General features: G+C 40.6%; 1 protein-coding gene across 1 annotated transcript in view; it reads left to right on the forward strand.

The window, feature by feature from the left end:
• The window catches only part of tmem8b (transmembrane protein 8B), a 44,890-nt gene extending 31,818 nt beyond the window's left edge, over positions 1 to 13,072 (forward strand). The window contains exons 12-15 of the mRNA XM_077601032.1: positions 1,508 to 1,686; positions 2,479 to 2,625; positions 8,230 to 8,346; positions 12,396 to 13,072. Coding sequence (XP_077457158.1) covers positions 1,508 to 1,686; positions 2,479 to 2,625; positions 8,230 to 8,346; positions 12,396 to 12,731 — 779 coding nt within the window. The 3' untranslated portion in view covers positions 12,732 to 13,072. The remainder of the gene's footprint in view (positions 1 to 1,507; positions 1,687 to 2,478; positions 2,626 to 8,229; positions 8,347 to 12,395) is intronic.
• Positions 13,073 to 15,170: the final 2,098 nt, after the last annotated feature.

Here is a 15,170-nt window from a genome sequence, read left to right on the forward strand (position 1 = left end):
GGGATCCAATTCATGTTGCGCAGTGGCGATCTCACCAGGAGGCTCTATTGTGCTGGATAAACAACTTCCCAAATATACCTTCTTTTCTATGCTCCTCTCCCGAAAAGACGAGTGATTTACAAGGGAGAGCTATATGAGAAGGTTTGTGTTCAATTCAAGTCAGCAAATGATCGCTGTCAGACCTCCCAGACAAAAATGAAATGGGTGTCTGTCATCATCAATGGCAACAAAAGGTTAAAAAGTCGGATTGAGCATTCATGTATTCGTCGGATTACCGTACAAATGTTAAAGGAGCAAAATTTAAGACTTGTGGCCGAAAATAGAACTGTAACCAGAAACAAAAATTGAAATGTACATGTTGCTTTCCGCTTTGGGTTGCCAGATAACACTTTTCAAAGGAGAATCATGCTGCGTCATTATACTGATGTTGCATCTCAATCTGAAAACACATGCTAACAACCTCTATTAATGTTAGCAATGTAAAAGTGAACAACACCACGTGTAATCTACAACCTATGTATAGTTGTACACAACAAAAATTAAATGAGTTCATGCAATATTCATCAAGTTTTAGGGCTTTAAAATGCACTGGGGTTAAATTGGTGCAAATTTGAAAAAATAATTTTAGCAGGTTGACACAAAAGACGGGTGGCGTGAGCGGATAGCGCGTCAGGCTGACAGCTCTGGGGTCCTGGGTTCAAATCCAGGTCACGTGTGGAGTTTGCATGTTCTCCCCGGGCCTGCGTGGGTTTCCTCCGGGTACTCCGGTTTCCTCCCACATTCCAAAAACATGCATGGTAGGCTGATTGGAAACTCTAAATTGCCCCTAGGTATGGGTGCGAGCGTGTACAGTTGTCCTTGTGCCCTGCGATTGGCTGTCCACCGCCTCTGGCCCAGAGTCAGCTAGGATAGGCTCGGATAAAGCGGTTCAGAAAATGAGATGAGAGATGAGACACAAAAGACATTAGGTTTAAGGACAAGAAAACAAGAGACATGCTACAAGCTCGACATTTGTTTTCTGCACCACGATGGGAGAACTGCCATGCTTTTCTCAACGTCAGCACAATGGCAAATAATATTTCTTTTGGTAATGCACTGATGCTATCCACAAAAACTATTTTGTTCCTCCATCCATTTCAATTACGGGCAAACGTGCATGCGTAAAAACGTGATCTTTGCCATGCTTATAAAACGTCAACAAAACATATTGCTTCTGTTCCAATTCCTAACGTCAAATTACCATACAGAAGAGTAATATAGGAAGACTAAAAAAGTATATTTACTTTTTGAGAAGTGCTGCAAATTTGGTGTTTGTCAATTGTTTCCTCCTATCATCAGGCTATAAAGGGATTTATTTTAATCCTGAAATTAACCTTTTTGGTTGTTTTGAAGCCAGCACTCAGTGGCAATCATTTCTGGGAACTGATTTTCTCACACTGCAGAGTGAATCTCTAGTCGACTTGAAAACAAAAGCTGATTGCGTGCGTGTGTTTTTCATGCCCACCAGGCTGGGAAGGCTGGGGATGCACGGACAATTCCGAAGCGTATTCGTACAGCTTCCAGTTGCTCTGCACCCTGCTGCTGTGTCTCAGTAACCTCATGTTCGTCCCGCCTGTGTTCATCGCAGTGCGCAGTCACTACCTGCTGGAAGCCTCCGTTTACATCTTCACTATGTTCTTCTCCACCGTGAGTTTCTACCGAACATCGACACATCTTTCATTCCAGTTGCGTAGTGATAAGGTGAAAGATTCCCGAGGGTTGGCGGAATGGCCTGTCGAGCCCAACGCTGACATTTGATGCCAACTGCTTTATCGGTCTCATGTCAAACATCTTTTAAAATCTTCAGGAAGCTGCTTTGAAAGAATAATATCAGAAAGAAGACTAGTTGAGAATGGAAAGGTAAAAGGTGATTGATTCTGTCAAGCCATTTCCTTGCAATAGTTGTTACAAGGTGTGAGTCACTAGATTAGATCGATTTATTATAAAATGATACACATTTACCACAATTAGTTCCATTTTACATCACGTTTTGAGAAATACAAAGCAGTTTTAATGGTTTGGACAATTTTATTGATATTACATTTGAGACATTTTAATGAAAGCCATTCTTTTCTAAGCATTTTTGACCAATTTTCTGTTTTGATCCATTTTTCCCTTTAAAGCCCAAAACCACTAAATTATTGACAGCAAATTAAAATTGTTTTAACTCTCATCCATCAACTGTTTCCTGGAATAAAAAGACTACAAAATTCGAAATAAAATTTGGCATACATTTATATCATTGATATTCAGACCCTTTCTCGATATTTTATTTTTCATTTTTATTTTTTTTAGATGCTTGACTCATTCACTTCCACTGAGGCCACTAGATGTCCAATTCATTTTGGCAGCCAATGAGTTAATCCTCAAAATCATATTATCAAGAAAATGTAATCATGAAATATCTGCGAAATAACATCAATGTACGTCTTTCAACAGTTCTACCACGCATGTGACCAACCTGGCATTGTGGTCTTTTGCATCATGGAGTATGACGTTCTCCAGTTCTGTGATTTCCTCGGCTCCCTCATGTCAGTATGGGTCACCGTCATCGCCATGGCTAGGCTGAAATCCATCATTAAACAGGTATGTACATATGAATGTTTGAGTTTCTAGTCTTATAAACCTTAAACCAGGGTTTTCAAAATCATCTTTGTAGCAGGACACGTCGCAAGTCCTGTTGTCTTCGTAGTGCAATATTTTTTTGGCACCATTATTCAACCAATTGATGACTAATCAATTATAAAATGAACCCACAACTATTGGGTTAGTCTATTAAATGTTTAAAGACATTGTTGACTCCCAATTTGCGCAAATCCTGTTTTTAAGGTCCTTAATAGCAAATATTGTCTTAAATGTTATTTATACAAATCAAATCAAATCAAATCAAAAGCCTTTATTGTCATCATACACAGTTGCATATAACGAAGTTGGTGGTGCTACTCCACAAAGTGGGTTTTCCCAGTAAAAAAAAACATAAATAAGTAATATAAAAATATACAAAATCATGTCCTGGCAAGGTAAATTCTAAAATATTGCACAATCTAAGATATTGCACAATACACTAAAGTTAATCTGATAAAAGCAAACTTGTTTATGCTGTCAACAAGTCAATATTCTTTTTTTCAGTATCTATATTTTTTGTAATTTTTTTGTGTTATGTTGTATTTTTATTTCTTGCCCAATGAATAAAACTAGACATTTTAAAAAATCTGTTTTCTGTAGTCCTCAATCTTGCATTGGGAACTACAAAAATTGCATTGATAAATTTCATTTGAGTAAGAAATATTTAGTCAATGCACATGATTTTCTTTTGCGGACAAACTAAATCACGAGGCGTGCCGGATTTGGCCCCCGGGCCGCGGGTTTGAGGGCTTTGCCTTCAAGCAAAAATGGATAAGTGGACTGCCAAGCAGCGATAAGTCAAATTGGTTTTCGTGTCTCGTAAACGCAAAGATCAATACGTTAGCCTCTGTGATTTTCTGCTTGTTGACATTATGCGGTGAGCAAACACTAACAGGTGCAGCTTCTCTGCGGGTCACCGTCGTCCCGCTGTGAGCCAGGATGGTGTTTGTGTGTGTGTCAATGTGTCCATAAATGAGACAGAGAGGGGGCGGGGCCGTGTTTACGAACATCTGCTGTCCTCTGGAGTTTTTCTTTTTTGCTGAGCGATGCAGTCCGTAGTCGCTAATCAAATGCGCGTCAAGACTGACAAGTGCAACCGCGTGTTTGTTGACTAGAAAGAGCATGCGCGTGCTTGCGGTAGCAGCAAATGAGAAGACAGCTGATGATTGTCTGCAAATGCATATTGTAATTAAATTTTCACACAAGGACTTTGGAAGAGCCTTAAGGGAGCCGTTCATCTACACTGACTCAAGGTTAATGTGTGCATTAATCAGTATGAAACAGGTTTCATGTTTTCTATTTACTTTTTGACATGCAACCCATTTGGATCTTTCGATCGCTGCCAGCTCCTCCGAGTCCAAATTAATTGGATGTCCGTTGCCGATCCCAGTTGGTGGACACCCTGAATTGGTGGCTAGCCAATTGCAGGGCATGAGGAGACAAACAACCATTCACACTCACACTACCCTGAGGGCAATTTAGAGTGTCCAACCAGCCTACCTTGTATGTTTTTGGAATGTGGGAGGAAACCGGAGGACCCGGGGAAAACCAAGGCACACCCGGGGAGAACATGCAAACTCCACACAGGTGGATCAACCTGGATTTGAACTCAGGACCCGAGAGCTATGAGGCCGACTTCTAACCACTCCCGCCATCGGGCTGCCCACTATAGAAATTATAATAACATTTTATTTTAATGAGAAAAAACATGAGGTTGTTACACACAGAACTGTGAAGCCAATGCGCTAACTACTCAATAACTACCCGTCACAGTAGTGTATTTGGGAAAATGAAGTACAAATTAAATAAAAATGCAGTTTAACGATTCTTTTTGAAAAAGGCCGATATTTTTAAAAAAAAGCTGGTACCCTCAACTTAGCCTTTTGTTTCATATATTTTCCCGAGTTGTGCACAGGAACCAAATTGTAATTGGATTGGATTGGATAACTTTATTCATCCCGTATTCGGGAAATTTCATTGTGACAGTAGCAAGAAAAGACATAGTTATAAGTTAGACAGTACAGTCGCAAAGGCCGCACAACAACAAAGCAAAAGCAAAAAGTACAAAGCAAATCAAAGTAAATGGAAATGTTTAAGTTGTATGAAGTTAATGCAGGTGATAGCAGCGGCGGTCCGTGCATTTTCTAGCGACGCCTTCAGCGAATCAATTCAACCCTCAAAAACTATTCTATGGCTATATAACCTCCCCTGCAGCTACAGCTGCGACACATAAAAATAATCAATACTAACCTCATACAATTGAAATATTATTCAGGAATATAGCCATATTTTACTCACCAAAAATCATTTTTAACTGTACACAATATCCATCCTCCTTTCTTTCTTCCTTCTTTTCTGTCGCCATCGAAGCTAATGCTGAAAGTCAAGCCTGTCCTGTTGTATTTCTGGCATAGTTCATTTTGAAAATGGCTTTAAATCAACAGAACAATATATTTGCTTGTGCATCTAGCTCTAGATACAGTTTGGTAGCTCTGGCTAATCACTAGCCAATCATAGTTGGTGAAAGCGATGACGTATCCCTACGCCTGTGAAAAGGCAATGACGTATCTCTACGCCTGCGACAAGGCATTGTGGTGTTACCAACTCGAAATCTGAAAATCTAAAGCAACAGTCTTATCGACGCTTGTTTAATGCAGCAGAGCCTGCAGAACTGATTGTGAAGGCCTTGGGGCAGATTTCTGACCCTGGCAACGAATAATGGCTGAAATTTGATTGGTTAAATGCTTCAATATGAAAACACAGATCTGGAAGCAGTGCAACCAGGGGGAAAAGCAATGAAAGGAAGCTAACAGACAATTTGGAATTATTTAATAAGTATTGGCAGACAAAATATAATATATGATTCAGATATTTCTTAGGCCAGCAGGGAAGGCCTTGAACGCCCTGACGGCCCGCCACTGGGTGATAGCTAACACAACATATGAGTTATAGTTCTGCTTATTCAGAAATGCCACGTTTGGCTCAAACGTTGATCATTCAATTTAGCACTCACTTTATCAAGTGAATGACGTTCACTTGATGAGTTATGAATACTCAAAATAACAAGTTAGGGAAGAAAACTGGAAAATTTGAATTCTGCCTACTTAAAATCAACGTATTTATTATTATTTATTTACGATATAGATTTTTTTCACCCAGAATCTCTGCAGCTTGGTGCCATCCAGTTTTGGCTAATCAGTCCCGACGTTACCCTCAAGTAACACTCACATCTTCCCTACTTTTCCCACGCGACGCAATAATTGAAATGACACTCGACACAGAATACTCAAAAACACGTTAATCATCAGAAACAGAGCGCCTTCGCATCACCGTGTTCAGGTGACAGGGAACACGTAAATGACAGCTAAAAATAATCCCTCCACTTGAATTCTCCCAAGCTCATCCATCACGGCGACAGCTAATGATTCATTAACGTGGCGGCCCGCAAGCGGTCACGCGTCCATGGCAGCATACAGTGTGCGGGCCGCTGACCCAGCGGTGCAGCATGACTGATGACTGTTGCCGCACGGCATCGTTCCCCTCCCCCTCGTCTATTCCAATTAGTCCTGTTCTCCTGCGGGCGGGTCATCCCTCCCTCCCTTGTTTGAAAAAAAAAAAAGAAAAGAAAATGTCTCCTCACGTTCCCCCACCAGACAGAAGGCAGACGCCGGGCGTGTGTGGCATATCTTATTGATTCCTCCCGTCCGCGCTCACTTTATCTTTTCTTGACATGCTTGTGGCTTTGTGTCAAATTGTGAGTTTGACAGGAAAAAAAAGAACAAAACTTAAGCTGGTTATTTTTAGACTATGCCTGCTTTGTCCTCATTGTTGTGATGGTCTCTCCCAAGAGAGGAGGCTGATTTGTTTGTTTGATTGGAAATACTAGAAAATTAGTGGGGAAGAGATCTTGTTGCTAGGCGGATTTGGTCAAAGAGTTGGACGGAATGGAGTCGGTGTTAAAATTTTGCTTCATCCTACGGCTCTTCAACTCTGTTTCGTTCATGGGCCATATTTATACTAATTCAATCTCATGTGGGCCGGGCAAGTTTATTTTTATCCCCAAAAATTAACGTACTTGCCTCCACTGACGGTGTGAGACGTTCAATCCGTTTTGACTGGAAGGAGCGAATGAATGTTCGTGCATCCACAGCCAGTTTAAGCGAAGTGGAAATCTATTATTGTCAATAGCAGGCACTTCCATTTAAGGGTAACCACAGGTAACTTCGGGTAAATTTGGGATCATTTCATTTTGATTTTAAGGCACTTTCCGGTATGCTTCTTGTTTGTCAGTTCCTGCTGATTTATGGGCATTTCCAGGTTACTTCCTGTTGGTTTCCTTATTAAATGATTGACTGCATGCAGGGATGAATGCAAGTGTGGATAGGAAATTGAGCAAAGTGCAATGATGCATGCACTTGATCACTAGACTCTCAAACTTCAGGTTTTACGGCGCCCTTGTCGAAAAAATAAAACACCCGGGGAGAACATGCAAATAAAATAAAATAAAAGCTATAACGTGCCGGTTAGGCACAACAACTCCGCGGGCCGGACCAGACATACTACTAGCGGGCCATATCTGTGTGTGTATATATGGATAAATATGTATAGTATATAAAAATACCGTATTTATTCGAGTATAACACGCACCCGCACTTTTTCTCAGCTCACATCAAGGATTGTACAGGTACTGGTAACTGGCAAATGCTTAACACATTTATTCACAACATATGGTACGGAAACCTGGTAAAACAAACTACCAGTATGAACACCATTCTCAAATGGAAGTTACAATTTTAAATCCTTAAAGTCTAATTCCTCATCATAATATTTAAAATGTTTCAAAGTCTGATTCATCCTCATCAGATTCATCAAACAATTGATTCTATTTGTCTTGAGCGAGGAAAGCGTTCCCTGGGCGGACTCGAGCTGCCCCGCTAACGTTTGTCTGGAGCAACTTTTTGAAAAATATTATCCTCCCCTATAAACTTGCTGAAGACTATTTGGAGAGGGCTGACTTTTGATTTAAAAAAAAAGTAAATAAATATATTGACCTATTTAAAATAAATTTACCTTCTTTGGTCGAACGGGCTCTGGTGCGCCATCTGGCAGACAAAGACAGGTTTTACATCTCCCACTATAACGGCTGCGCAGGGGACTTTTTCACCGGCGGAGGGCAGCTTTTCACAGGGATTTGGTCATAAAAGTGAAGACGTATAACACACCCGAACTTTGCTTCAGTTTTTTGGTAAAAAAAATTGCGCGCTATACTCGAACAACTACGGTAGATATTCAATGCTAACATAAAAAAAATTCCATTACCAGTCACCTAATGTATCTCTGTTCATCCTTTATGAACACAAACAAAACATGGTCAACCTCCCCAATCGTCTGGCCACAATGGAGCTTTTTAAGTGGTATCAAATGGCTTTTATTGTCCAATTATTGACTCTGTAGTGTGTCCTATTTACTCTGTAAAAGGTAAAGCCTTCCATTCTCTGCGGTTACAGCATTGAGAGCGACTTGACGTTGATGCATGAGCGTGTTGTTTTATTTGCTTCCCTGTAGGTGCTGTATTTGCTGGGGGCTATGTCCCTGTCCATGGCTTTGCAGCTGGATCGTCACGGTCTGTGGAACCTGCTGGGACCCAGCTTGTTTGCTCTTGGCATCATGGCAATGGCATGGGTAAGGCAAACGTTTACTTTTTTCACTCTGCACTTTAAACTATACTTTACTATGGACTACTGATGAGCAGATGAAAAGCATATATATAGTTGCGTTGTCCCAATCTTTTTTGTAAGTTTCAGTCAGAGTCATCTGATTTTGAGGATCTGCTGATACTGAGTACTGATCTTATATGATGATCTGCAATTTATTAGATGAGATTACATAACTTTATTCATCCCGTATTCTGGAAATTTCATATCACGGAGAAAAAGAGCACATACAAACCTAAAATATATTCATACTTCTGAAATTATCGCACTTGCATGATGCTATTTAACGTTAGCTCCATGTGAAACAATTAAAAAAATGCAGTTACCAGATGCACCAATAACGAATAACTGCTGCAAACCCTCCCAGTTGAAATTGATTAGACGGCCATCTCCGTCAATTGCCGACAAGTCTGCAAGTTGGGGCAACTTGTAGAATGTAATTTTCCTTGTTTGAATTTGAATTATGGCATAAGTTCCATTCAGATTCCATACTAATGTTCAGCCTTCAGTGGTATGAATTCCTGGTTTTATTTCCAAAAAATACTGTCAAAAGTTTCCTTCTTTGAAAATCGAGTGCAGCCGTATAACATTAGGATAGTATGCTTGAAACTAATGTGGCCAGGGCCTGTTTGAATTCCTACTTGTAGGTGAAATCCATCATTTAGGCTCACATGTGCATGGCTAAGAAGCGTACCATTCTGACCAATGAAGCTATTTCACATTATCACTGACGGGCTTTTAAAAGTTCTGCAGCTTGCGTGGGTATTAGTCAAGGCTTGCACTTCCATTACAAGTCATCTTGTACTTTAACGGGCTCTTCTTCCTGACCTTCTGTCCTCACTGAACTGAGAACATGAAAAATAAAAAGTCTTTTGGGCCAAGTTGAAAGAGAACGACAAAGAGCACGCCTCTGACGGGAGAGAACACGGTGTGCGGCTTCCTTGGGGGGAACCGTGTGTGGATGAGCGTGGGCGTTTAGTAGGATGAAAGATCGGAAAGACAGCAAGGAGCTTTAATCACTCAGCTGTTGGTGCTGTAAGGCAAATGAAATGGTGAAAATGAACGGTTCTGATGATGATAGACGTCCAATTCTTTAAATATGTTTATCACAAATAGACGACTAATCATTTTGACATGGAGGGATGGAAGTAAATGAACATTTTTTCATTTAAATGAATTGGACCTCTAGTGCAATTTGGTGCAGCCAATGAGAAATGGGCTCACATGCAGATGTACTGTAATGCATGTGCACAGTAACTAATGAATAACAATAACAAACAAATGACTTTAGTCACCCTGGCCAACTACCATATTTTTTGGATTACAAGTTGCAATAGCCAAAGAATGTGCAATGAAGAGGGAAAAAATATATACGTATAATACATAATATATTTTCTTTCATTCATTTTCTGAACCAAGGGGCAATTTAGAGTGTTCAACCAGCCTACCCTGCATGTTTTTGGGATGAGAGTGGAAACCCGAGTACCTGGAGAAAACCCACACAAGACTGAGAGAACATGCATACTTCACACAGGAAGGTCCGAACCTGGGTGGGTTTTCTCTGGGCACTCCAGTTTCCTCCCACATTCCAAAGACATGCAGTGTAGGCTGATTGAAGACTCAAATTTAGCCCGAGGAATGAGTATGAGCGTGAATCGTTGTCTGTCTCCTCGTGCCCTGCGATTGGCTGGCCACCTATTCAGGGTGTCCTCCGCCTCGAGCCCGGAGATGGCTGGGATAGGCTCCAGCACCCCCCACGATCCTTGTGAGGATAAGTGGTTCAGAAAAGGAATGAATACATAAACCAATGCTACAATAGTGTTTAGCATTTTTATTAGTATGTCTTTGTTTCAACTCTGCAGGTGTGTCTATTGTGCGCGTTTGCAGACACAAAGCGAATTAGATCAGTCAAGTGGAGGGTGCCGAATGTGTGGAGAAGTGCCGCTTCCGTCGAGGTCTAAATCTGTCACCGCCAAACTCTCTAATTCCCCAAACTCGACGAGCTGCCTGACTCAAACATTCAAAAAAAAAGGCCTTAGCAGTGCAAACAGACAGTAAGACACAGCGGGTTTCTTTTCCCTTGACTTCACTTCAATTATTTCTTTAACCTCACATGTATTCGGCATGCTAATTTGACGGCAGACATTTTCCAGACGGAATCCATGTAATTATTACGCTCACTCGTGGGTGCTCTATATCTGTCCTCGCAATCCATAGCCTACCGCCACAGGAGACTGATAATGCAAGCAATCAGTGTTTAGGAAGTGGGAATAAAAGGGAAATATAGTTATGCGGAGATGCTGTTAAGCGGGACATGAAAAATCTACCCGGTCAGCATTTATAGCCTTTCTGGGCCACTTAGGAGTGAATGCGAAAATTCCGTATTAAACTTAAAATGACATCCAGTTAAAAGGCGGCGCAAGGGAACAACAAGGCGAGAATAACAACATTAATTATGTTTAATGGCAGCCCAGGCGAGGCTCCGCCTTTGAAAACATCGATCAGCAGATTGTCACAACTGTCACGTTGTGGGCTTGAGAGATACTCGCCTCTAATGAACCAGAAATATGTTCATTACATGCACCAAATGAGAACAACTGACCCATACCAAAATTCAGATATGAAATTTTCAGAATGCTATTGGCTGTATAAGCCATTCAATATAAATGCAAGATACCTATTTCTCGTGTTATAAATATACATGTATGTCTGCTTTTGGGGTGGGTGTGCATACCAACAACTTTTTAAATAGGGTGTGAATGTAAAATAATAATCATGGCCTGGACAGACACTGCATAAACCATAGAGCATTCTCTGCCATTATGGCGCTCGCATCCATTTGACGTGGGAGGTGCTATAAGCAAATGAACGAATGTTCATTCGCTGCCTTCCTTCAACTGAAAATGAGTGGTACGTCTACTAGTCATAGTCTTATTTGAAATTTCAGCAGAAGGATGCTTGGATGCCACACAATTGGACATCTATCATCGTCTTGGGAAGGGCGACAAGCGATTTTTTTTTATTTGTGACGTGTGTTGGGTAGGAAACTAAATCTGGAAAACTACATTTTGCGCATAATCGGCACCGATTATATCATTTTAGAGTTGTATTGGTACTGATACAAGTATGGGTATGAAACACTAATTGCGGCATAACAAAAAATTGTATAATTTCAGGCTTAATCATGCAGTCCTAGCTTGTGGACATTTAAAAGATGAAAATGATGCAACCAATTCGTCGACATCAACTCAATTATTAGCTTACTGTCAATTATAAAATGAAATAAAAATAATTTAAAATTGAATGTTTAATGTATGCCATCTTTAACATTGAAATTTCAAAACAAAGATCAACCTTGTTAGACATTGCTGAGTAAAATCTTACATAGTGTAGAAAGCCATACTCAGAATTTAAGAGCAAAAATAAATGCATATATTTTTTGTCATTTCAACACTTTTACAACACAATACTAAGTATCTAAAGTATCGTGCAAGGGAGACTAATGAAAAGCAACATTATGATGAAAGCAGCGCTAGAGTTAATGTCGAAATAGTGTCGTGAACACGGGAATTTGCCAATGCGACCCTCCCATTGGTCGATGTAGCAGCGCTAGAGTTGGTGCCGGCGTCACCGATGTGACAACCCGAGGCTCCCATTGATTGATGTAGCTACGCTAGAGTTAATGTCCCCACCACTGATGTACCAACGTGAAGCTCCCAATGGTCGATGCACTAGAGGTAGTGTCGACACCAATATGATGTGCCAACGGGAGGCTCTTATTGGTGCTTTCGGGACTCATCTCTCTCACCAGCAGGTTCCATATTTTAGCTTGCAGGTTAGCGGAGAGCCATATGCATCCATCAAAAGAAACACAGTATCTGGCTCGCGAGCCATAGGTTCCCGACCCCTGGTGTAGCATCAAGACGTTGACTCTGGTTGACCTAACAACATTTGAGACAAGGTTTTAGATTAAGTAGAGTAAAATATGTATTTTCTGTTTGCTTCTGGGCACGTTAGACGGTACGCACCGTCCGCCGACGTCGCTGCTACCCACCCACCTGGAAGCGCTGGGCATTCTTCCTGTTCCCGGGCACGGCCATCGCAACCTCAGCTGTGGCCCTTTACGCTTTTGTGGAGACGGAGGAAAACTACTTCTACATCCACAGTATCTGGCACATGCTGATTGCCGGCAGCGTGGGTTTCCTGCTGCCACCCCGCGCAAAGCCCGACGCCAAGGTGACACCGCTCAAGCGCCGGCGAGGTTGCGGCTATCAGCTGTGCGTCAACGAGCATGAGGAACTTGGCTTGGTGGACCCGGCCATCATCTCCATAAACAGCATCTGCACTAGCTGATGAACTCTTCTTCTACCTTATTGACACTTCATTGCCTTCTTTGACCGGGGACGGGAAATAAGCCACAGAACTCCAATGTAAATACTTTTATGCAGAAGTACTATGATTTCAACATCTTCTTGTCGCCCCCTGCTGAAGCCACATCTCGACATTTTTATTCACAACTCAAGTTATCGCAAGGCACTTTACGCAGTGGGGACACTGGATAAAAAGTTTTTTTGTTGGTAATATACTGGCAGCTGCAGTTCACTAAATACGAGCAGAAAAAGAACAGGAAAGCTGTAGACATTTTTTTTCATTCAAAATTATGGTGAAAAAATGTATTTGTATTTATCTCATATGTAATTGGTCATAATTCTGGTGGTGACATCGCTACGTTCCTTTTTTTGTCATTCTCCCTCCCTTGGCAACTAGGATTAAATCCTGCGCCCCATCATTTCGGCAGTCGAGCAAGCTGATTTCTGAGCTATTTGCGCTAAGGCTAGTTAGTGAAAATTGTGTGTTCATAAAACAAAAACGTCAAACTCACCGCGAACCCAAATAATCTGAAAGAATTATCTTCTAAATTATTCCATAAATACATGAAGAAAAAAAACGAGCAATACATGGCTGTGAATTCAAAAGTCTCATTCTCTAAGAATTTAAAGTAGCATTGGATTGTTAGCTCAGCTGTCAGGATGCTCAATTGCCACACTAACAATGCAGATAATAAAAAGGCTGTGCAATAATGTCACCACCAACATCAGACCGGTTGCACAAACATACTTTTTACAGCCATTTGCTAGAAAACAGCAGTTCAAATGTTGTATTTTTTTTGTTAATTTGACAGTAAACCTTTTAACGATACAATTCTGGCAACCAAGACTTCTAGATTTTTTGTTCTTGTTGCTTACCACATTCCTCATACACTGAAACCCAATGAATACCACAGTTGACTCATTGGCTGCCATTGAGAAGATAGATCTCCAATCCATTGTGACTGGGAGACCAATCAGATTGGACGTTAATCCCCATCAATAGCAATTGGAAGGAGTTAACAGAGGTCAACTGTTATAAACGTATTTGTATATCCAATCCAGGGTGAACCCCAACCGTGACCCTAACAAGGACGAGCGCTGTTAAAATCAAATGGATTGCTCGGCGGGGGCTTGGCACTGTCATCTTTCACAATTTTGTAAGTTACCATGGAGACAAGCTCCAGGAATACTGCTGTGTGTATAGTGTAAGACGTTCTTATGAAATATGAGTGTGTGCTTTATGAGTACACATGCTTGTTTGTGAATATGCATTCAAAGTCAAGGCTGCTATCTGACGGTGACTGTACAACTGCTTGTGGTAGTTATTTATTGAAAGCGGCTGATTACATTTCACTTACAGGGTTTTACAAGTGTGGGTTACTTGCAACTTAATTTCACATTGCAATTTATGAAAATTCCTATGATAGGCTTTTAAGAAATAGCAAAGAAACATATTCGTAATTCTTGGGTTTTCTATGAAATCTGAACTTCCCTGATTATTTTCAAGATTTTCTTTGCTATAGTAATAGTTGGTTGGCAATTTCAGTGAAATATTTTAAATATAAAAACACTAACATTTAACAGGTGAAAAATGTCGTAAAGTATGCGATATCGTTTTGACAAAAAAGAAAGATGACATCAATGTTGAGTAGATCCTTTTGTAAAAAATTACATCGAAACATTTTCTATAGCTTCTAATGAGGGTCTAGATTGCGATTTAATGTATTTTGGACTATTCTTAATTAATTTCCATTTGATTCATGTTTGTTGGTTTCTTGGCATGAACAGCCTGCTTTAAATCACACCACAGGTTTTCAATAATATTCAGGTCTGGGAATTCATATGGCATTTATAGAATGTTAAACATTCTCCTCTTTATGAATGCCTTTCTAGACTTGGAGTAATGTTGAAAACCGATGTCTTTGTCCTCAAGAATCTGTTATTACTGATTGGAATCCATGTGAGTGTCAACTTTTACAAGATTGCCAGTGCATACACTAGCCCCCCAGTCCCGTCGCATGAAGGAAAACCACCAAATTTTATTTTAAGGATTGTCTTGGAATGCTGTATTCTTCATCCAACATGCCTTGTCATGTCTAAAGAACTCCAGTTTCTCTTGGTTTCCTCAATCCATTATGCCGGCTTGTCAAAAATGTTCTTTAGCACACTGCAAGTGACGCTTTTGTGGCATGCTTTTTCAATATTACTCTCCTATGCATCTCTTTGTGGAGTGTGCACCGATTTGTTGAATAATGCACAAAGACATCATCTACAACAACCTTATGTTTTAGATCTTTGGAGTGTTTTCACCATCTTCCACCATCCTTAGGTTGATTTTGGCCTCCCACTGAGATGCAATATCTCTTTGCATCCATTCCTTAAACCATGATGTGGAATAATCTTTGTTTTTGGGCATTTGAGA

Source organism: Stigmatopora argus, chromosome 5 (genome assembly GCF_051989625.1).
Source record: "Stigmatopora argus isolate UIUO_Sarg chromosome 5, RoL_Sarg_1.0, whole genome shotgun sequence".
Classification (NCBI taxonomy): Eukaryota; Metazoa; Chordata; class Actinopteri; order Syngnathiformes; family Syngnathidae; genus Stigmatopora; species Stigmatopora argus.